The sequence below is a fragment of the Raphanus sativus genome, chromosome 4 (genome assembly GCF_000801105.2).
Source record: "Raphanus sativus cultivar WK10039 chromosome 4, ASM80110v3, whole genome shotgun sequence".
Lineage (NCBI taxonomy): Eukaryota > Viridiplantae > Streptophyta > Magnoliopsida > Brassicales > Brassicaceae > Raphanus > Raphanus sativus.
The window spans coordinates 33,660,427-33,682,470 of record NC_079514.1 but is presented as its reverse complement, the minus strand read 5'-3'; the positions used below and the strand labels follow the sequence as shown (position 1 = coordinate 33,682,470).

The following is a 22,044-nucleotide window of genomic DNA, read 5'->3' as shown; positions in this document are numbered from 1 at the left end:
AATATTGTTAAGAGAGAATTTGATGATGAACATAATACTAAAATTTATTTTATTAACAAAGAAGTGTAAAATTAATATTGATACAAATTTTAAATAGTAATTTTAAAATTATTTATTAATAACAAGAAATAATCATTTAATAACAGTTTATTTTCTTCTAGAATTCTAAAGAAAAAATAATTGTAAAATGTTATATGACAGTAATTTTTCTTTTCTAAAATCCTAAACAAAAATGTAAAAGAGTATTTAATCGTATTTTCTATTTTTCTATTGTAAATAAAAAGGAGATTTGTAAAATATAATGTTTTCTTTTTATTAAGAAATTCTCGTAAAATAAAATTTTAAAAATAATAAAAATATTAAATTAGTTCATAAGAAAGTTTATAATTTTTTCATTGATTCTATCATTTTGACTTTCAATGTTTTTTATTATTCATTCAATTTCTTATTTCAGGTTGGATTCAGTTTAAACTTTTAAGTATAGTAATTTCTCTAATTCTAACTACAAATTTGATAACAATTCATCTATGCATCATGATTATAAAATACAAATATTAACTTGAACTTATGTGTGAAAAAAAATTATAAAATTAATCTTACACAATAAAGAAAAAAATAATCATAAAACTATAATAAATGATTTAATATTTTATGTTCTTTATTAAATTATAACATCAAACAAAATCTGTCGCCAACGCACATGATCATATGTAATACGTAATAATTTATGGGTTTTTCAATTATTCAATATATATTTATTATATTATTATTTTATAATATGTAAAAACGTAAAATAGGTAGTAAATAAATAATATATATATATATATATATGATATTCATTCCACGCAAGGTGATCTTAAACTAATTATTATAATTGAGCTTATGACCAAAAGAATATAGTTTGGATGCAATGAATTAAAATTTGTATAATTAAAGTCAAAAATACTATGATACTAGGGTTTGGTCCGTCATACGGGTGGATTAGTAATTGAAATAATTACATAATATATTTTCAATTTTATTGAATATTTCAAAATGATTAGTTTACTCTAAATTGAAAGTAATCTATGTTTTCAATATGTAAGATTTGTTAGTCTTATTAAAGGTAATACCACTTACAGTTATGATACAAAGATCACAATTATACATGTATGTAAAATTCTTAAAATTACAACAATACATTTCTATGTATTATCTATTTTGGCTAATGGTGATATTTTGTTGAAATGATGCTTGTTATATCTCCATCATGTTTTTTTCAGCGAATCTGTTGATATATTTTTTTTTGAAAACTTAAAATACTGATAAAGAACCATTTCTCGTTCCTTGCCTCCTTGGACAGTTCCACTTTTGAACAATAGCCCAAAAAGTATCTTCATAAATAGAATAAAAGCTCCAAAATGAAAAAAAGGATAAATATGATATATTTTTAGATTGAACTTTAGTTAAATTTACTTGTTTGCCAATCTTTCCACTAATTGTTCCATCTTTTATCGCAGCTATCAGTTCAACCAATTCCTGAGGAGTTGTTTAACATCATTGATAGGGAGTTTTTTCTCTCAAGTAAGCCGTGATATTACTCATTAGTCAATTTGATGCCAACTTTATTTCAGTACCCTTACCAATGAGGGCATCAAAATATTCTGCAACCTAAGCATTGATTCCAACAACAATTTCCACTACTTGGTGTGATACAAAATTAATGATATTTTCTCAACACTGACATAAAAGTTAACACTTTTTTTTATCTCACTTGTAGTTTCCTTAGAGCATCTCCAATGGTGAAACTACCATTGGAGTCCTTAGACTTTATTTTAATAATTTTTTTTTTTTAGAAGAGTTAAGGATTTCAATCCAAAAAGTCAGTCCAATGGTGTACTCCATTTAGGAATCCTTAGAGGAAAAAAATTATAATGTGAAATGCATATGTTTAGAAGTGAAACAATATTGTCAATTGCATTGAGTTAAAAATAATATGAAACTGTGTTAAACATGAAAACAATTGAACTTTGAAACTCATCTCGGAAGTATCGGGTGCATCCACATGTCAGTAGCGAGCCTGCATAACACCAAGAATTGATTCTCTAAATTCCCTGCATTCAAACTTCATTCCAGCATATCTTAATTTTCAATGCAATTAAGTGATGATAGTGCAATATAAGTCTCTACTAACATGAAGATGATGAACAGAGAATAGCAATCACCTAGGAACTGGTAAGGGAACGAAGTCAGTCCAGGTGTTTGTATCAGTGTCAAGCACAAATGTCTTAGCCGTAGGGCCTCTGCATTGATCATGTGCAGTGCACGGCCGAACCTAGTCTCACCCAGTATTCCCAAGCTCAGATGCGGACAGAGCAAAGTTTATCTGTCCATCCAGCATTGTAGAAGCGATCTGACTGCAAGCATTCGCAACATAAAAAAAAGGAACATGTATACATTTTCTAGAACATTTGAAGCAAAAATACACAAACTAGAGAACTCGCAGTAACAGAAACACCACCGAGTCCTCTATGATTGCTAATAACAACATTCCAACCTGATTTTGCAGTGTTGTAGGCAAGGTGCAGAAATCATCAATGCAAAAATCATTATAACTTAATGGGATATTTGTATAAAGCACAGTCCTAGAGCAGATAATAGTAAAAAGAAAAAAAAAAAGACTTACGGCAGAAGAAGAATCACTAGTTAACCCGGGAACCACGACAGCTATAGGAGTTGTGTCTTGTTTTGTGATCTCTTTCTGATTGTGAAGGTCCCCATCAAGAACTGCATGAATCAAAACAAAGATGGTATAACAAAATTTTAACGGTTTCAGTCTCTAAAAATTGTACCATGAGAGTTGGTGAGCCAGTCCAATGCAATTGTTCCACCATCAGAAGCGCGAAAGAGCTGCCTGATACAGGGAGCACAAAGAGTAGGTGAAAACAGGAGGCAATCCAAAACGCTCAAGGATTAGCTAAAAAGATGGGAATCAGTAAGTACCTTGTGTAGGTGAAAACAGGAGGCAATCCGTTGAAATTAAGAAAACAAGTCTGAAGATGAGGACTCGCTAACCACGGAGTCGCCACTCGCTAATCCGAGAGATAGATCGTATGGAGATAGAATCGGATCCTCCATTGCTCTCCCTGAGATGCGGCGATAGGAAAATCGCTTCCTTCAGACACTTCCTCGAACTCGCTACCGGTAAGGAAAATCGATACAGAGTAAGGAAAAGCCCAGGTCCAATTTCGTTGAACGAAACAGAGACAGATAGAGATTTCTTGTCGGGTTGAATCTGGTCGGATCCGGATAAGATCGGGTTGAATCTGTACATCCTCAGCTCACCGTTCCGAAAGTTCGAGATCAGAAGAAAGAAGAAGAAAGACAAGGCAAGAGAGTGGAATCAAGGAAGAGGAATGTTGCCCCCTCTTCAAGGACTTGATCCTTAAAATCCTTACTCAAGGATTCTTTCTTAGCAGGTTCATGAATTATAATGTTATTATAATCAAATAATATTAAGATTGATGCTAAGGATTTGTTTAAATCCTACGTCGGAGATGGTCTTACAAAACTGTTTTCGCATATATGACTTACACTTGTGTCTTCTGGTAGGAAAACCACATCTTGAATGCCTAAACCTATCACATCATATCTCATGTGCTTCGTTTCAGGAAGCTCCGTCAAAGAAGCTCGGATGCTGTTAACTATTCTTAGACTAGTATCAATTTTGGAAGATTTGGTTCTAGAAATCAGGGAGCCCTTCTTTTTTACTTGATTGACATATGATCAAAGAGAAAAAATATATATATATATATATATATGCGTATTATGAAACATAATGAAAGATTCTTCAGCTTAGGACTTGAACTCCTTCTTTCTACAGATAGTGTTGGCTCGCCCCCGATTGTAGAGAAACCATGTCTTGATATGTCATTGTCAATTGTTCTCCTAATCTCTGAAAACAAATTCATATTCTTATATTCCATTTGTGAACCAATAAAAACTTGAACCATCAACCAGATATAGTAGAATGAAAATAGAATGAGTTGATCATATCCCTTTCATTTGTTAAACTCAGAATCTTCAAACCACAAAGAAAAATTGAAAAGAGTATTAGGCTTATGGTTTGAAGGTTCGCTGAAATGGAAAACATAGGCTGAGGATGTTTATCCAGGAGAATACACTTCCCATGAGCTCAATTCTTTTCTCTCATTAATGGCTCAATTCTTGTCTGAGCAGAGCGACTGGATTTCAGGTGAGAGAGGAGAAGGGTGGGAGTTTGCCATTGTTGGAGTCTGGGTTTGATATCAAAAATAAGGAATGGGTGGAGAGACTGATGAGTTTCACAGAAGAAGAAAAACTTTATTTGTAGAGAAGTAGATTTCTCAGTAATCATGGAAGAGGAGGAGGTGAACTGAAGCAACGTAGTGGGAGGAGTGGTTTAAGTCACGTTAATGGAAACATAATTACCATGTTTGAATGCTGATCTGATTATCTGAAGCGTTACAAAGCCGGATTTACAGTCGATGTAATTTACGTTATGTGTGACGGCTGTGACTGTGTAAAATCGGTTGAGATGAATTGGAGAAAGCTAATGACAGAAGCCCAATTACTTGCGAGGAAGTGAAATAGTAATGGGCCAGGAGAAAAAAAGAAGACAAAAGTCCTACTATTAGATCTGGAACATAACTCGTTTCGATTAAAAAACATTGACGATTAAGAAGAGTCTGCCATGTGTCACAAAACTGAGATAGGAGTACTGAGATGATAGCATGAGGATATACTCTTACGTCTGGGCATTCGAATTTTCGGGTCGGGTTCGGATTAGGTCTTGTCGTATCCGGGTCCTTGGAGTCTTAGATATATATATTATTAAGACCCAATAGGATAATTAGAATTTGACGGTTCGGGTTCAATTCGGGTCTTGTCGGATCTGGATTGGTTCGAGATTTTAGATAGTTAGACCCAATAGGGTAATCAGAATTTTCGGTTCGGATTTGGTTCGATTTCAGGTCAATTTTGGTTCGGGTCTTGTCTGGTCTAACCCAAAAATACATAAAGCATACAAAATACATAAAATATATATAAATATCCAAAAAATATCCAAAATTTTACCTAAAATCTAATCCGAAGACATGAAAAATACCCAAACTTTTATCCGATTATTCGAATTATATTTTTGAAAATCTAAAATTTTATGCTTAACTTGAAAACATACTTTAAAATGCAAATCCGAAACTTAAAAATACCCATAGCAATATACTAAAACACTCATATATACTTACTATATACTAGAAGTTTCGGGGTATTTCAGGTATCCCATCGGGTCTAGGGTTCTGGTCGGATCTGGTCCAAGACCCGCGGATCCTCCACAACAAGACCCATTAGGATAAAATGATCGGTTTGGTTCCTACCCGAACTGAGATTTTTCGGGTCGGTTTCGGATCGGGTCCTCAAGCCAGATAAAATGTCCAGACCTAGAAACACTCATTTACTTTATTATTATAGATAGATTGATAAACAAAAAGTTATATTCCAAAAAATGTTCACTAAAATTATATTTTCTAATTTAAAACCGTTGTAATTAGAAAATAAAGCTGATTATCCTACAAAACCACCACAGTATTTCATTGTTGTCACTAGGCTTGTGCGCAAAAAAAAAGAAAAATCGAAGAACTGAACCGGAACCGAACCAAAATACCCAAAGTGGAACCGGATCAAAACTCTCAAATATTGAATGGTTCTTATATTTCTATATCCAAAGTAACCAAACCGAACCGGAACCGAAAGGATACTCAAATATATAAAAATATTAGTTATGTATACATATAACATAATTAAATATATATTTTCAAATTAAAAATCTGTAAAAGGTATCCCAAAGTATTTGAAAAGATTAAGTTATTACAAAGTATCCGAATTACCCACAAATATCTAAAAGTGTCAGATATTTTTATCCGAAATATCCAAAGTAATTCAAAAGAGCCATGATTTTTTGCCAAATCATTCTAATTATTTGATATTTTACCCAAAATAATCGATATTTAACCCGAATTTCCCTAAATACCCGAAATAACTGAACTGAAACCGGAACCAAATGAGAACCAATTCTTTTCCAGGTATTTTCCGTTTCCAAGTTTTTAGTATCCGAACCGTAACCAAAAGTACTCGAACCAAAAATAAGTCAAATATTAAATAGATCCTTTAGCCCTTTATGCGAATTACCCAATACCCGAAATACTCATCAAAATAATGCTTACTGATTGTAACGTCCCTCTCATCTCACTTAGACCATCTCTAACCTATCTATTATTTCATCTCTATATTTTCATCTAAAACAGAGAATTTCTATTATAGAAGTGGACTTAATTAATGTATATTTCTATAATATAATTCTTTTATTTATAAAAGAAAATATAAAAATATGCTACTTTCACCTCTAATTATAAAAGAGAAAAGAAACATTTTTCTATAATTTTCTCTCGAAAATAGATGAAATTTATTATAAAGTCATACATTAAAGTAAACCAACATTTATAATAGAAATCTCTATTTTAAAGAAAAATATAAAAGCATACATTCAGAGCCGGGCTTGAAATATTTTGGCCCAGAGCAAAAAAAAATATTTTGGCCCATCATCTTTAGAAAATTAAAAAGAAAAGACTGCAAATGCCACGATGACACCTCGAAACCGCACCCTCACAAAAGAAACCACCAGTCTCACCAAGTGAGCTATACACACTTTACGTTAATATTGACCATGTTAAAACATATCTATTAATTGGCCCCGAAACCAATGCTTGATTTGCTTTGTATCAGGCATAGCCCTGTATACATTAGAGATACTCTTAGCACCGGTGTTCTTGAAATAGCTGTGATATAGCTTATCTTTTTTTTTGTAACTGATATGAGGTGGCTTATTGATTGAAACAAAACACCTCTTCGTTTTTCTTTATTGACTGCCTTCTACAAAATCTACAGGTAATTTATAGTTTTATCCGGTAAAATAAATACAAATTGGAGCATAGGGTGTGATTTACTATGCTGTAGATTCTCTCTACAATCACAATTATACATACAACCTTAATCTCAGCAATTTTGATTTGTCTTTTTAATGTTCATAGCTATTTTTTAAGATCCACGGTTCTTCTTTAAATTTACGTATTTATAATTGTTACGTAGAGACAAATACCTACAGCCCAAATTTAAAAACCTTCTAAAAAATTAAAAATCTAGAGCCAAAGCAAAAAGTATCACAGCTATATTTCTACAGCAAAAAAATAAAATCACATCTCTTACCAATCAAATCCATAGAGCTTTTTTGTAACAAATGGTTATCACTAATTGTGGCACAAGAGAGAGAAACACTAGCCTTACTCCCACATTTATTAACATTATTATACATAAAGCCATGATTATTGCGGGGTTTTTAGAGTGGGATTCTTATATTACACTAAGAATCACATCCTAAGATTCCTGCAATAATCATGCTCGCGTACTTACAAAATTATCAAATAAAAATTTTAAATTAACCGAAAAATTTATGGCAAATAAATCATAGATCCATCCCTAACAGCATATTTATTGTAGAGTTCTTAGGTGGAGTTCTTAGTGTAATATAAAAATTGTTTCTTAACTTTTAACTAAAAAAATTAAAAATCATTTTTTAAATAAGATATTTAAAATATGATTCTTAGTTTTTCTTAGTTAAAAGTTAAGAGACAGTTCTTATATTATGTTAAGAACCCCGCAATAAACATGGCCTTATATGTTTATCAGTCAAGTTTTAACAACTTTTTTATCCTTTCACCATAAACTAATTTAACGGAGTGCCAGTAGGATGAGAGCACATATAGAATCTCTAAAAATTTGTTGTTTTTAACCTTATTTTTGTTTAGATTTATTCAAATAAATATAATTTTAAAAATAGAAAATAATACAAAATCCTAAACTAATATAAAATAATAATATTTTATTAAATATATTTAACTTTTAAAGCGCCAGTAACAAAATAATCAGTTTTATAGATAAAATAATATAAAACCTAAAGAAATATATAATAATTATAAAATGTATTAAATATATGTATATATATGCATATAATATATCGGATCGGATATACTTTCTAAAAATATTAATATTTGTGATTTGATTCACTATAATAAATATTAAATTATTTTATTTGTTTTGCTTAGAAAAATTACGAATATCTGAATTTTCCAGTTTAAATGAACAACGAATCAAATTAAAGTTTATGGTTACTCTGTACATCCCTAGTTGTCAGTGGTCTTTAATTTCCATCATTGATTATCTAGCTTTGTTGTTTGCGTATTTATTGCTTTCTTGTTTACTCTAGTTTTTTTTGTAAATGTTTACTCTAGTTTAATCTGGTTTATTTGTTACTCTTTTTCTACAAATTTATTGTTAGTCTTTCATGCTTAGTTAAGTAGTTCATTTTGTTCTGTTCCTCCAGACCGCAAGAGGACCCGACTGCGTCTGAATTAGCTTTGAAAATAATCACCCCTCCCCCCCCCCATCTCTAGATCTATAAGATCAAGAGAACCCGACTGCATCTGAATTAGCTTTGAAAATAATAACACCCCCCCCCTTCTCCTACGCCCCCAAAACACTTGCATATATCGTGTACTTTTCACTATCTATTATTTGTAGAATTTTATAATTAGATATCGCGAAAACGTCTCTAGAGGCATAAAGCAAAAAAAGTTGTATTTTATCTCACAGAAGATCATCTCTTACAAAAAAAAATCTAAATAAGAAAAAAAATGTTTGTAATCTTTGACAAAAAAAAGAAAAAAATGTTTGTTAAAAAGATATATATGTAAACATTTCTCTAACTCCAATCTTTTCAAAAGCTACTATACAAAAAGAGAAATACTGATGCTATATAGTGAGAGACAAATGTCTTTAATGTTTTAACAACAACTATTTTTATAACAATCATATATTTGTAGTTTAGTAACTATTTTGTTATAATATTCTCTATAACTATCTCTTAAATTACTTACCTTCATCAGTATCTTAAAAAAATTCAGGGTGAAAGTCAAAATTCAGAATGTTATTTATAAAACTTAAAGTCATATTTGTTCCCTAAATTTTTGAGTAGACATAGATGTTTAGATATTCGTTCAAGTTCGGATCAGATATTTTAAAATTTTGGATATTTAAATATAGAAATCAATTTAAATATTTTTATATATAGGATCGCCTTTGGATAAAATGCTGGCTTATTTGGGTGAGGTCTAGTGGAGCGTGGAAGCACGCGCTGTGAGTATAGAGTGGGGACCAATTAATTGGATCAAGTACAAGAAAGCAAAAGAATCTCTAACCTAATCTAAATAGTGATTAGGGGACATTAAGCACATAATCCGATCTTGAGTACTGTGTCTGTGGAACAATCTCTCCCTGTCTTGTATTTTTAGTTTAGTTTAATCTCTCTGGTTTTCTTTGTCCAAATGATTATCTAATCATACTATTTCATGTCATTATTATATAGCTATGCGGTTTGTTTCTTTTTCTTCTCCCGTGTCTAAAATGCTCCAAAAAAATACCTTGGAGTAAATGATCTCTCAAACTTTGATGAGTTAGTTTCAAATAAAATATTGATGACTTACGCACACAAAAGGTCACATATGTACATTCTGTGTGATGTTGTATCTGAAACATATGAAATCGAATAATGAAGCATACAATTTATTGAATAAGTACGTAGAAATACGTTTTTCGTGCTGGATTTTTGGTTATATGCATCCATCAATTATCAGTTTTAAATCGCTGAGGGGAATAATCTACTAGAAAGTAAAATACTTGCAAAGTTAAAAATCATTTGGGATACCCGTGACCGTGAGGTGGTTTCAGAGATACTCGATCGAAGCGGATCAACAAGTATCGAATGATTTATTGTGTTGGAATGCTTTATATAGGTAATCAACTTCGTGTTAGATAAATTGTTTTTTGTACAACCTGTTCATATGTTTGTTTTTTTTTTCGAAACAAATATGCTCGAAACGGTTTGAAGTACTACATACCTTTCGACCCAGTATTTCTTGATTAATATATGATGTTATTGTCCTCTCCTTTGTGTTAGATGTTGGCAAAATATCTATAAAATTTAATATAATTCGTTGTTTCATTTCCAGTTAAATCCAAAAAAAACTAAATATCCATAATTCAATGAATTAAAACAAATAAAGAATATGCAATATTTTTTGGAAAAAAACAAACTAAATCACAAAAATGACAATTAAAAAAATGAATATCTGATAATATATATATACACATATGTATAAGTAAAACTAATTATATAATATATATATATATATATATATATATATATATGTTAGAATAAACTAATGTCGGCTCTTGGTACTAATATTAATTATAGTTTGTTACATATACAAGTTGATGCTACATTATATAATTATTATTTATTAGTTTTACGATTTTTTAATCTCAAAGTTAAAAATATTGTATTATTATTCTTTACAATTATTGGTAACATATATTATATAATTATTTTTACTTATATACATTTTACAATATTTTATTCAATAGGTTTACTATTTAGTAATTATAATTTCAAATATGGCAATTTTTAATTTTTATTTTATAATGATATTTTGTTATTTTTACTAAATCTTTTTATATTGATTTTATTTATTTTATAAATAAAAGTATCTGGTTTAATGTATATATTTTACCGGATATCCGAATTTCTAATATATGGATGGTCCGAGAGTAAATTGAATCATAAATTATCTATCTTGATGAAAAAAAACAGATCATGAATATTTTCAAAAACCTGGATATTTGGTATATGTCCAATATAAAAACGAATTTAATACTATTGTGTATATACAGGTGTTTTCTCTAGATCTGTGAATCCATGTTATTCGATGGTTGGAAATGTTATTTTTAGGATCGAAATACTTGTTTATGGATTTTGCAATACACATATTTTTCTGTACTTTAGTTCATGCTCATGAAATTGCAAATTTTCGATGAAGTACTTATCCTTCCTCTATTCCATCTCAAGCACTTTTAGCCATAGAGTTACAATCAATACAACTCACAGAATGAAAATTAGGTCTCTAACTGCCTCTCGGTGAGAACCAAAACTGTTAACTAACTCTAATACCATTTATAACGTTCATGTAGGCCCCTTTGTGTGTCTATGGGTCCATTTAGTCTGACGCTCGAAAACATTATATTGAAACATTGGAATATTTATGTATTGACGATGTTAAGTCAAGATGTGATTTTTTTCTAATTGATGACTAAAAAAATCAACCATTAAGTTATAAATGATTCTCGTTAGTTAAAAAATCAATCATTAAGTTATAAATGATTCTCGTTAGTTTTATATCAATTATCTTTACCATTAAACCCGAAAAACATGAAATCTCCAAATTCAAACCCTAATTTGAGTGAGGTGATCTTCGGCAACGACAAAAGCGATTTCCCAGTGATAAGGGAGCAAATCCAGTCCAATCACGGAAACAAATATTACCAAAAATCTTTTTCGTTGGCAGAAATCGTCTTCCCTCAAACTTCGAGTTTGAATTTTAAGATTTCGAAATTTTCATGTTTAGTGATGAGGATAATTGATATAAAATTGACGAAAGTTGTTTAAGCCTTGACAGATAACTTTTTAGTCACTAATTTACCAAGTCAACTATTAGTTGAGGAATAAACTCGTGCAAGTAATACTTCGGTATTAAACTTGCTAATTTCAAATAGTTGACGATTTAAATGACCATTTTCCCTATCTCCAACACATAATACTATTTTGGTGAGAAACCCACATTATTTTACTGTAATTTTGACACTATAAATTTTTCATTTTCCAAAACTACAACACAAGATGTCACACACAAATTTTATTTTTATATTATTAAATTATATCTTTCATTACTTGATATATACAACATATAAAATTTATTATGTAATTATATTATATAAAAATATTACACTAATTTTTAAAAATAAAGTATAAACTGTTTAACATTTAATAATAGTAAAATAATAGATTTAAAATAAAATTTTCCATTATATGTGATATATGATTTTATATATTATTACTATTTTAATAGAAGCAGGAAAATATTTTTAGCATAGTAAAAATTGGTGCACAAAATTCAGTGTGGTATTATCGCTTTGCACTAAAATGGTATAATTTTGTAAGTTAGATTTAAGAGGTTTCCGTATAAAACATACTAAAATAGTATTTTGCTGTTGGGTTAGAAATGACTTTAAGAATTTGAAACAAATGTGCATGCCATTTTTTTAGTTTTTAATTCTCTCTAAGGGGCATGTATTCAATCTATATTTCGAGGTAATTTGTTTTTTTAATAAGGTTTTTGATGATCTAACGAATTTAAGAGTTTTAGGTGATTTTTGTTAAACCACTCTAGAATATTAACTAAAACCATAAAATTTAAATTGTATTCTTTAAATCAAGAAACTCCTTTCAAACCCTCTAAAATCGCTTAAAATTTTTAAAATTCTACAACTTAAAATATTTTCAATAATATTAGATTTCAAAAGTATCTTATGAAATGATAAGTTCAATAACAGTAGACTTTAAATAAGTTTTTTTTGAAAAAAAAATCATGTTTGAATAACAATAGATTTGTCATTTTAATATAAAACACCCATAACTTTTAGTTGAATACACCTCGCTAAGTGAATAAGATAAATCTATTTTCTTAAAAAGGGTGGAGTTTAATTAGAAGCAATAGATTCCCAGTTCCCTAGCTACATCTAATTGGAAACCATAACAACTACAATTTGATAAGTCTGAAAACCGACCCGGACACTGAACCGAACGAGTTACCGGATCACTGGGTCATCGGATCGACCGCGGGTGAACCGCGGATAAACCACATGTTAATAAATAAATTAATTATATTATATAAGAATATATTTGCTATGAAAATAAAAATATAAAAACTAAAGTTAATATTTTCTAAATGTTTTTAAAACATAAAATAATTGTTTTGATATGCATATATTTTCTGTTTAAAAACATTTAGAAAATTTTTAATTTTACTTTTTATATTTTATTTTCATTTGGTATAATTCAAAAAATAATTTAGACTATTTAAAAAATTTGTAACTAATTAAGAGTTGTGACATATAAAGATTAAAAATAAAATTTAATATATATTTACGTCTAATGTGAATAAAAATTAAACTTTAAATCTAAAATAAACCAAAAATAAAACATAATTGTACTAAAATAGTGTGATTGGTATTATGTATGATTAAAAATCAGAAAGTTTGATCTACATTGTAAAACTTATCACCAGAACAGTATACAGAGGACTTAGAACACGTAAAACCTATACTACAGAATTATAATATATAAAATAATCAAAAAGAAAAAAAGAAGAAAAAAGAAATACAAAATCAGTAAGATTAGCAGAGAAAGAAGAAGACAACAAAAAAAAACTGAAAAACATAACTTTTTAATTGGAAATTTAAAATATAAAACAGAATCTAAAAACATAACTAAAAACTTTTTAAAATATATAAAAGTTATCTATTGGTTCAGCCGATACTGGATTCGGGGTTTAGTGGGTTTTGGGGGGTTTTCAAATTTTAGATTTTTCACAAAATCCAAACCGGACTTATCTCGGGTCACCGGATTTACCGGTTCAACCGTGAATCCGGGTCGGGATTTAAAACACTGGTAATCAGTCTCTTCTAGTTACTACGGTAAAATCGGACTCCAACCTAGATATGTCCAATAATATAAAATGACACATTTAACTGATAGAACAGCAAAAAATTGAGATGAGACACTAGCAGTTCAGAGACTGTTCAGACCAATGTTTACTAAAAATTTCCAAGTTTTGTATTTATTTGTAACACAAACTTTCCGGTAAACATGGGGTACGTATACACATGAAGTTGTGTGGTTATAAGATTGCATTCGAACACATAATATTTGTTTGTCGACGTCGGTCGATTAAGAAACTTAATCAGAATGCTTTTTGTCGAGCTTGATCGGGGTATGTAAACATGCATAATACGTAGGTGATATATAATTGACCGTGCTACCATTCTTACCCTACATTATTAGTTGTCTAAAATTTTGTTTTATTTTCTTCTTTACACGTAAATTAATGTCAATGTTGACCTGCATAAGGAATATTTTTCATCATAACACATGGTTAGGACATGTTAAAACAAAGAATTAACTAGATTAATCATCAAAATGAGGAGTTGCGTATTTATGTTTGCCATGCATGGATGATGTTTGATGATATGATGATGATGATGATGATGATGAGTGGCGCTGATTTGACAAGATGAGAGTGAAATGGCAGAAGCTATGATGACATAACTCTCATTAGCAGTCGACAACGCTCCATGTCTCACTTCCATGTTTCTCTCGTCTTATTATCCTTGGCCAACACAGATCAAATACTCAAGTACAATATAAAAATTAATTATTCGCGTGTGTATATACACATATACGTGTATATATATATATATATGTGTGTATATAGGTACATATATGGTTTTCGTCGACTTATTATCCTAGTAATAGGTTGTCCAAAAAAAATTATTCTAGTAAGAAATAGAGTTCAATACTATTTAATAATATATATTTCCAAGTCTAGTAATTTTGTTTTTTGATCAAACATAACCCTGAACAAAAAGAAATGAAACTAGTCAAACTACATTATAATTGCACGTCTGGATAAACAAAATAGGTTAGGTTTGTAACTCTAACTAAGAATTTATCTAATGTATTTTGCTATTTTCATCTCTAAAATAGAAGAATTCTATAATAGAAGTAAAATTTATTCTAATGTATTTTTCTAAAATAACAATTTCTATTTTGTAGAGGAAAAATTAGAAATTCCTATTATAAATAATTTCACTTTCTAAATACTATAATAGAGATAAAAATAGCAATAGATTGAAGATGCTCTAAAAGTAGTTCAATCGGTTACTTTTGGAAAGGATTCCAGTGATCCAATTGGTATATGGAGGAATGATATTTTAACAGTTTATAATGATATTATAAATTAAAATCAAGATAGAAATTAGTTTTGAATGTAATTTTTTGTCAAAGGTTGTAAGTATAACGAAAGAGCTGATTCCATTGCGGTTAAGATTCAGTTCTTCATAAGAAAGATGACTATTCTGTATCATGGTATTATTAGTTGTCTAGGTTCGAGTCACTGATCCTGAAATTTGAAATTATAAAACAAGTTTTAAGTATATAAATCATTTTTGTTCGAAAAGGTATATAAAATCCTTTTAGCTAATTAAATACATTCACGTAAGACCACTCATTAATTTGCAGGGAAGAAAAGCTGGGCATCAGTTGTTTTTTCTTAAAAATAAATTGGTGAATTCAGTGGGATCAATAACACAACACAACTCAGTTAACTGATAATTTCTCACAGAATAACAATTATTTCCCAATTTATCTTCTTCTTTTTTTCGGGAAAAAGTATTTCCCAATATTCATAATTTTCTGCGAGTTAAACACATATATGCTGACAGAAAATACATACCCCCTGTAATCCACAAGTTAAGTGAGTTGTTCGTAACTTACTCTTAAGTAAGTGTCTATTCCATTTATAAAATTACTATATCTGATAAAAATAAACAGAAAACATTCATATGAAACAGAACTATAAATCATAAATTCAACTCCTACACCTAAATTTAAACTCTAAAATAAATCCAAATGTTTAATATAATTTAAAATTACAATATTAAAAAAACAAATAAAATAATAATAAAAATTTTTGAACTATAATTCTATACTATATAAAATGGAATGGAGATATTACTCTTGTAAAGTAATATATTTGTGTCCTCAACTTCAACTCCAACTCACCTCCAACCCTAAACCCATCACACCTCCGAATTTAAATATTAAATCTTAAACGCTAATACATAAATCCAAATCCAACTGTAAAATATTTTAGATTAAATTAAAATATAAAAATAGTATATAGTATTATGTACTATTAACTATAATATAAAATGGAAAGGAAATTAGACTTGATTAGGAAATACATGAGTTGCTGAACTAATGATAACGTTTGATACCTGTAGGTTTTACTATTTATTTAATTATTTTAGGTAGTAAGTTTTATCGGTATGCAGAAGAGCAAAAGTGTATTATTACATAAAATATATAATGTATGCTGGCAAATTAGGTTAAATTTTTATACAATCAATTATAATATTTTTGGTGGCCACAGAATGCAGTTTCCATATGTATTACTCGAGTCACCGTGTTTAGTAAAGGACATTCAGTAAACACCGTGTGTTTTGCGGAGAGGTAACTTTTTTTTTTTTGACGAATTGCGGAGAGGTAACTTCAAGCCGCTCTTTCCATGACCAACAAAAGTATAATTATATTGGATGTACAAGGACACTAATGTATACGTATAAATTTTGTATAAATAAAGGCACGACGAGGCATACAAGATTTATAGTTGAGTATTCTTTATAGTTCAATCAGAGGCGTAGGACAATAGGGACAGCGTGCATAATTTGGGGGATCCGGACGAGCTAAGACCTATACGTTGGAATTTTCACTCACCATAACTATTACGATTAGTTATAAGTTATAACTCTCACGGAGACGAACACTCAACAACCCAATTTTTTTTTTGTTTATTTTTTTTTAAAACGTAGTAGGCTGAATTAGTAACACTATACATCGTGTTACTTTTTGAATTTTGATGATCCAATAAAATAAAATATTTGTAAATTGTTAAAAAATCTTTTTTTTGAGCAAGAGTTAAAAAAATCTTACAAAATGCATACTGATAATGAAACTCTACAAAAGTATATGTTTTTCATTTATTGTGCATGCAGTTGAAAAATATTACCGAATAGTAAACATGTATACTACACGTTTCCTACAAGCCAGCTCGGAAAGTGTGTGTGGTCGGATGGCAAAACTGAGTGTGGTCGGAAATTTTCTAAAAAACCAGAGTTCGAAACCTCACTCATATGGTCAGGCAACAGTGATATCAAACTCCCCTCAAATCTATTTAGCACCAGTGGACAGGTCTCCGAAGATTAATCAGTTGGATCTTAGTTGGCTGAATATTCCGGATCAACAAAATAAAAACTTTTCTTATAAGCCCTAAGCACCTTTGTAAACTTTTCACATCCAAACTACTCATTCTTCTCTTATTTTTTAAGTGACTACGTTAAATAATGTATGGTTGTGTTCTAAGTTACAATAATTATTGGGAAATCAGTTCTTTTTTAGTAAATCTCTTAAAGAAGAGAGTATGATAGTCATAACCAATCAACCATTACATTTCTCTGAACAAATTAGAGAATCTACAGGGACGATTGTTTGATTTGTAGTTGTAAAAATTTTGCTGTAAAATTTTGATTTAGAATTTGTTGATGTAGCTGTATCTAATGTAATTATAGAAATTAAATGAAATTTTTTTGAAAAGAAAATATATTCGTACAACAATATTTAAAAATTGAAATATATTCCTACAGCAATATATATACTTTTTAGAAAATAAAGTTTCTATAGCCATTTTTTTATTTTATTAATTTTAGCATTAAAAACTAGTTAAATTATGACTAATAACTTTAATAGTTATAGATAGAAATTAAAGCTAAAACCACTGGTTACAACTTAACCAATCATTTCCTACATGGCATGCAAACTGTTAACTAAATTATGGTCTGAAAAGAATGTCAAATTTCTATTGGTTCTGGTCATGTGGGCATAAACGAATCGATATCCCAAAATTACTCGATGGTTACCTAAACCAACTTGATTACACATAACCTAAGCATTTCTTCTTCTTTCGATCTCATTAGCTTTTTTCTACACAATATGTCAACAACACCATTTTGTCTCTCCTCCTCGCCCCTTTGTCCCCCTCCAGCATTCACAGCTGGTCCTCATTTTCATAACTAAGAGACATATCAAGGGCATTTTAGGCATTTTAGGCATTTTCCAGTTTAGTTTTCTCCAAGTCCGTAAATAAAAACTTTTGCTCGTGGCTTTGACTGGTCGTGGCTTCCTCCTCGTTGTGAAGTGCTAAATAAATTAAGGTGAAAGATTATGGTTTTGTAGCTAGTTTATTAATAGAATAACACGACAGTAGTTAAATACGACAGTAATTTATAATATCACATGGCTAATGGATCCTCGATACTCTTTATTATTTAAAATATAAGTGATCTGTTTGACAAAAAATAAATGTGTTGATTTCATTAAGATTATTATGTCGTATTCGTAGGCAACATTGAATTTACTTAAAATTACATTCACATATAATTTGTTTGTCTCTGAGTTTGGGATTGGATATATAACAATATGATAGCGTATACATAGATGTACCGTACAGGGCCGGCCCTGGGCTAAAGCCCATAAAGCCAGGGCTTTAGGCGCCAAAATTATTTATGTTATAAGGGACGCCAAATTACAAAATATCTCTTTAGTGTAGTGGTTTGTGTCTAGTGTTCTTTTATGTGCAAGGGACGTGTTCGAATCTCCTCTATTCTGTTTTATTTTCTTTTTCTTTTTAATAATGGCAACAAATAAAAATATTTAATAATCAAAGATTTTAATACCTTTTCTAACCACTTTAATTTCCTTTTATCTACCTGCCTAATTAGTTTTGTTTCCTTCTAACAAATGTACGTTTCATTTATATATGTATTAAATTATATGATGCAAATTATAAAGTTACAAAAGTAAACAATAACTAAATTTTCGTTTTTGATAATGATTATAGCCAAAAAAAACTGATTACTTTTAACAACTTATTTCGTTATATTACAGATATAAAATAAACAAGAGGATCAAACAAAACTAATTATTTTTTTTATCTTAGCAATTGACAGTTTTTTTATTTATTTTTGTTAATCTTTAAATTCTCTATTACAAAACTGTATATTAGTCATTCTTCTCTTCTAATTTTCTATGTAAATTTAGTTTTTCATTCGTAACTATTTTTATATCTTTTGCAAGTTTTCTATATTTAAAAAAAAACTCAAAATATGAAATTAGCTTAAGGTGATATACATTAAAACTGTAAAAATACAGAAAACTAAAATTAATATGTTATATCATATATGTTGTATTTTATTTTTCTATATTTTATATATTTCTTCTTTTTGTTGTAGGATTGTTAGTGTTTTTATGTTTTATGAGTTATGATCAAAGGTATAGAATGTTTTCAAATTTTAAAAATGATTATATAGTAACAAATTCTAGTTAAGGGCAGTATTTTTTTTAGTTCGCTTTAGGCGCCGTATTAGTCCGGACCGGCACTGGTACCGTATCATACTCGTATAAAAACTATAATTAAGATGGTGGGATCATATTATATAGGTTCTACTTTTCGTAGTCAATTTTGAAGGTCACAGTGTCGAGATATTATCAGGTGTTCGTTGCTGTGTATTATTTTCGTCAAACGATCATATTTTAATTTGATTAAAAATTTAAAGAAAATTATACTTTATAAAATCATGGTTAAACTTGAAATTCGAATTATAATTCAATATAAATCGCTGGATCGTATTCGAATTGTTCACTATGATTATGACCTAGCTCGAAAAATTTCTACCTCCAAAAAATAAATAAAAACTCAACGACATGAAAATATTTTATTCTATTGCACCGGCCCAACGTACGGATAATGAACCTAAAATTATTATTGCAAAGAGATTGGGTATAAATCAAGATCGTCTCAGTGATGTTCTTGAGGAATTTGTCGTGGAATTTGTAGGTTTTTTAGTCGTTACAGTTAACCGTAGGAACATATAATAAGAATCATACAATTTCATGATCCGTGTTTGAATTCTACAAATTTGACCAGAAAACACTACTCTGTCTGCTAATTACTCGACATTTTGCGCCCTCCGATGTGGTCCATGGTTTATGTCATGTTTTTAAAGAGCTCCTCATCGTATATCAAAATCTTGATTTTTTAGTATATAATAATCTCATTAAATATAATTACACAAATATATGATTGTGTACTATGCCGTTAAACCGACTCAGTTCAATCTTATATATCAATATAGTTTAGGCTCTATAAATTAATAAAAACTTAATCACAAATTAAATTAATATAAAATAAGACATATCTGATAAAATAATAAAAAAATACTTTTAAAAATAAATATTTCTAATAAGACTATATAACAATATTTATTATATATAAATTTTATATAAACAGAAATAAAATAATTTGTTTTTATCTTTATATTAAATTTTATTTTTAGTTTTATTTTTATTTTCAAGATTTTAATGTTATTTTAAAATTATATATACACATATTTTTCTTCTATGATATATAGCCAAAATAGATAATATATTAAAAAATTCTAGAAAATAGATGAGTTCTAATATATAAATTTTATTCGTCATGTAATATAGTGGAATGAAATTTTTATTTAGAAAAAAAATATCTTAAAATATAAATTATTTTAAAATTAATAATTATGAAAATAAATACAATATTATAATGTTAATGTTATTAATTTACAATTCTACTGTATGTAAAGTGTATAGTGCCACTAAACCGACTCACTCTAATCTTAACAGAAAATAAAAATAGGGGTAACTAAATTTTAGTTTGATTTTATATATTTATAAACTTAACTAGAAAATACATTTTTAAATAAACAAACCAATATGAATTTAGAAGGATCGCTGGTTTCACTTTCCTCAAATATTTCTAAAGTAAAAGTTTTTTCAACAGAAAAAAAAAATTTGAACATAAAACTTAAACATTGACATACCCATCGTAAGTAACGGTGGAGAAAAAAGGTTGAAATGGGAAGAAATGCCTGAAAACTAAACACCATTATATACTTGTTTATGGGGTTTTGTCTCTCTTTTGTTTATTGTGAACCGATGACGCAAGTGCTTTTGACATTTACATCATTTACTATAAGATGGCACCATATTTTTTTTTTTGACTTAAGATGGCACCATTATTAAAATCAGGATGGTCATATTCTTTTTTTTTTGGTAATCAAGATGGTTGAAATTTACAAAATAATATCAACACTTAATCGGAAAAATTATATAGCACACATTTATCGTATACAAAATAAACAATGCGATTTGTTTATTAAAAAAACTTATTAGATAGATAGACATACTGGAAAGCAATAACAAGCTGATTTAAAAAAAAAATCCTTTTAAAGTTTTGTATATTCTAAACGGTTGAATTCGTATTCAAAAAGAAACTTTTCTTGCTTAGACTGTATTAACGTGATTATATATAGTCTTCTGTTTAGAGAATGTGATGTTTTGTTTCTCTGTCATTCCATAAAATTCTCAATATTAAACGACATAGAAATTAGAAGAAGAATATAATGATTAATATAATATATATTTTTTTAATTTATATTTGAATGGTCATATAGAACTAAGTCTATAACACTATTTTATTTATATTAAATATATATTAGCTTCTCTTTTTGACTAAAAATATATATTAGCTTATATTACTCTTAATATAGCTTTCAAAATTACTTTAAGTGAGAGTTACCGGTCAGTGTATTTTAGTGGATTTAAAAATCCAAACTAAATCTAATGTTGTTAGCTCTATGATTTTAAAATCTGTATTGAAATCATGTGTTATTGATTTTATAATTTCTATATTTTAACTCAAATCATGTGTTATTCTATCATACAGATTTAATGATAGATTTAATTTTAGAATGAATTTGAATGAATTTCTATGAATTTCTTTCTTAAAATACTAAGATTCAAATCGGAGAAAAACCCTCAGAATTTGTAAATACTAATTAGTAATTAAAATTATAAGTTAATTTTGAAAATCTTTCACTTGGAATTGTATAAATACTGTATGAATTTGTAAATCAATCAAAATACATAAACCAATAACAATTTCTAAATTTCAGTAGAATTTTTTTATTAACAGATAAATTAATTTTTCGTTAAAATGATAATATAGATTTCTTGACATGTACATTATTATTTCTAGTTTCCAAAAATGAGCTATACATTTTCCTATCTATTTAATTATTTTATTTGTTTTTTGA

At 28.7% G+C, this 22,044-nt stretch overlaps 1 protein-coding gene and 1 long non-coding RNA gene across 2 annotated transcripts; both read right to left on the bottom strand.

Moving 5' to 3' along the window:
- Nucleotides 1-1,894: 1,894 nt before the first annotated feature.
- On the bottom strand, nt 1,895-4,382 carry LOC108851816 (uncharacterized). The gene is made up of 5 exons (XR_001949396.2): nt 2,983-4,382; nt 2,832-2,893; nt 2,666-2,766; nt 2,205-2,396; nt 1,895-2,104 (listed from the first exon to the last, which is right to left on the bottom strand). It is a non-coding gene; the product is annotated as an uncharacterized LOC108851816 (long non-coding RNA).
- A 9,747-nt stretch (nt 4,383-14,129) lies between these two features.
- LOC108850780 (uncharacterized) lies at nt 14,130-14,388 on the bottom strand. Its single transcript, XM_018624258.1, has 2 exons — nt 14,250-14,388; nt 14,130-14,140 (listed from the first exon to the last, which is right to left on the bottom strand). The coding sequence occupies exons 1-2, from the start codon at nt 14,386-14,388 to the stop codon at nt 14,130-14,132; spliced, it is 150 nt and encodes a 49-aa protein (XP_018479760.1).
- Between the last annotated feature and the right edge of the window lie 7,656 nt (nt 14,389-22,044).

Bases quoted from the DNA above. Each gene is read 5' to 3' on its own strand.
- LOC108850780 (XM_018624258.1), bottom strand. From the start codon at position 14,388: ATGGAAGTGAGACATGGAGCGTTGTCGACTGCTAATGAGAGTTATGTC.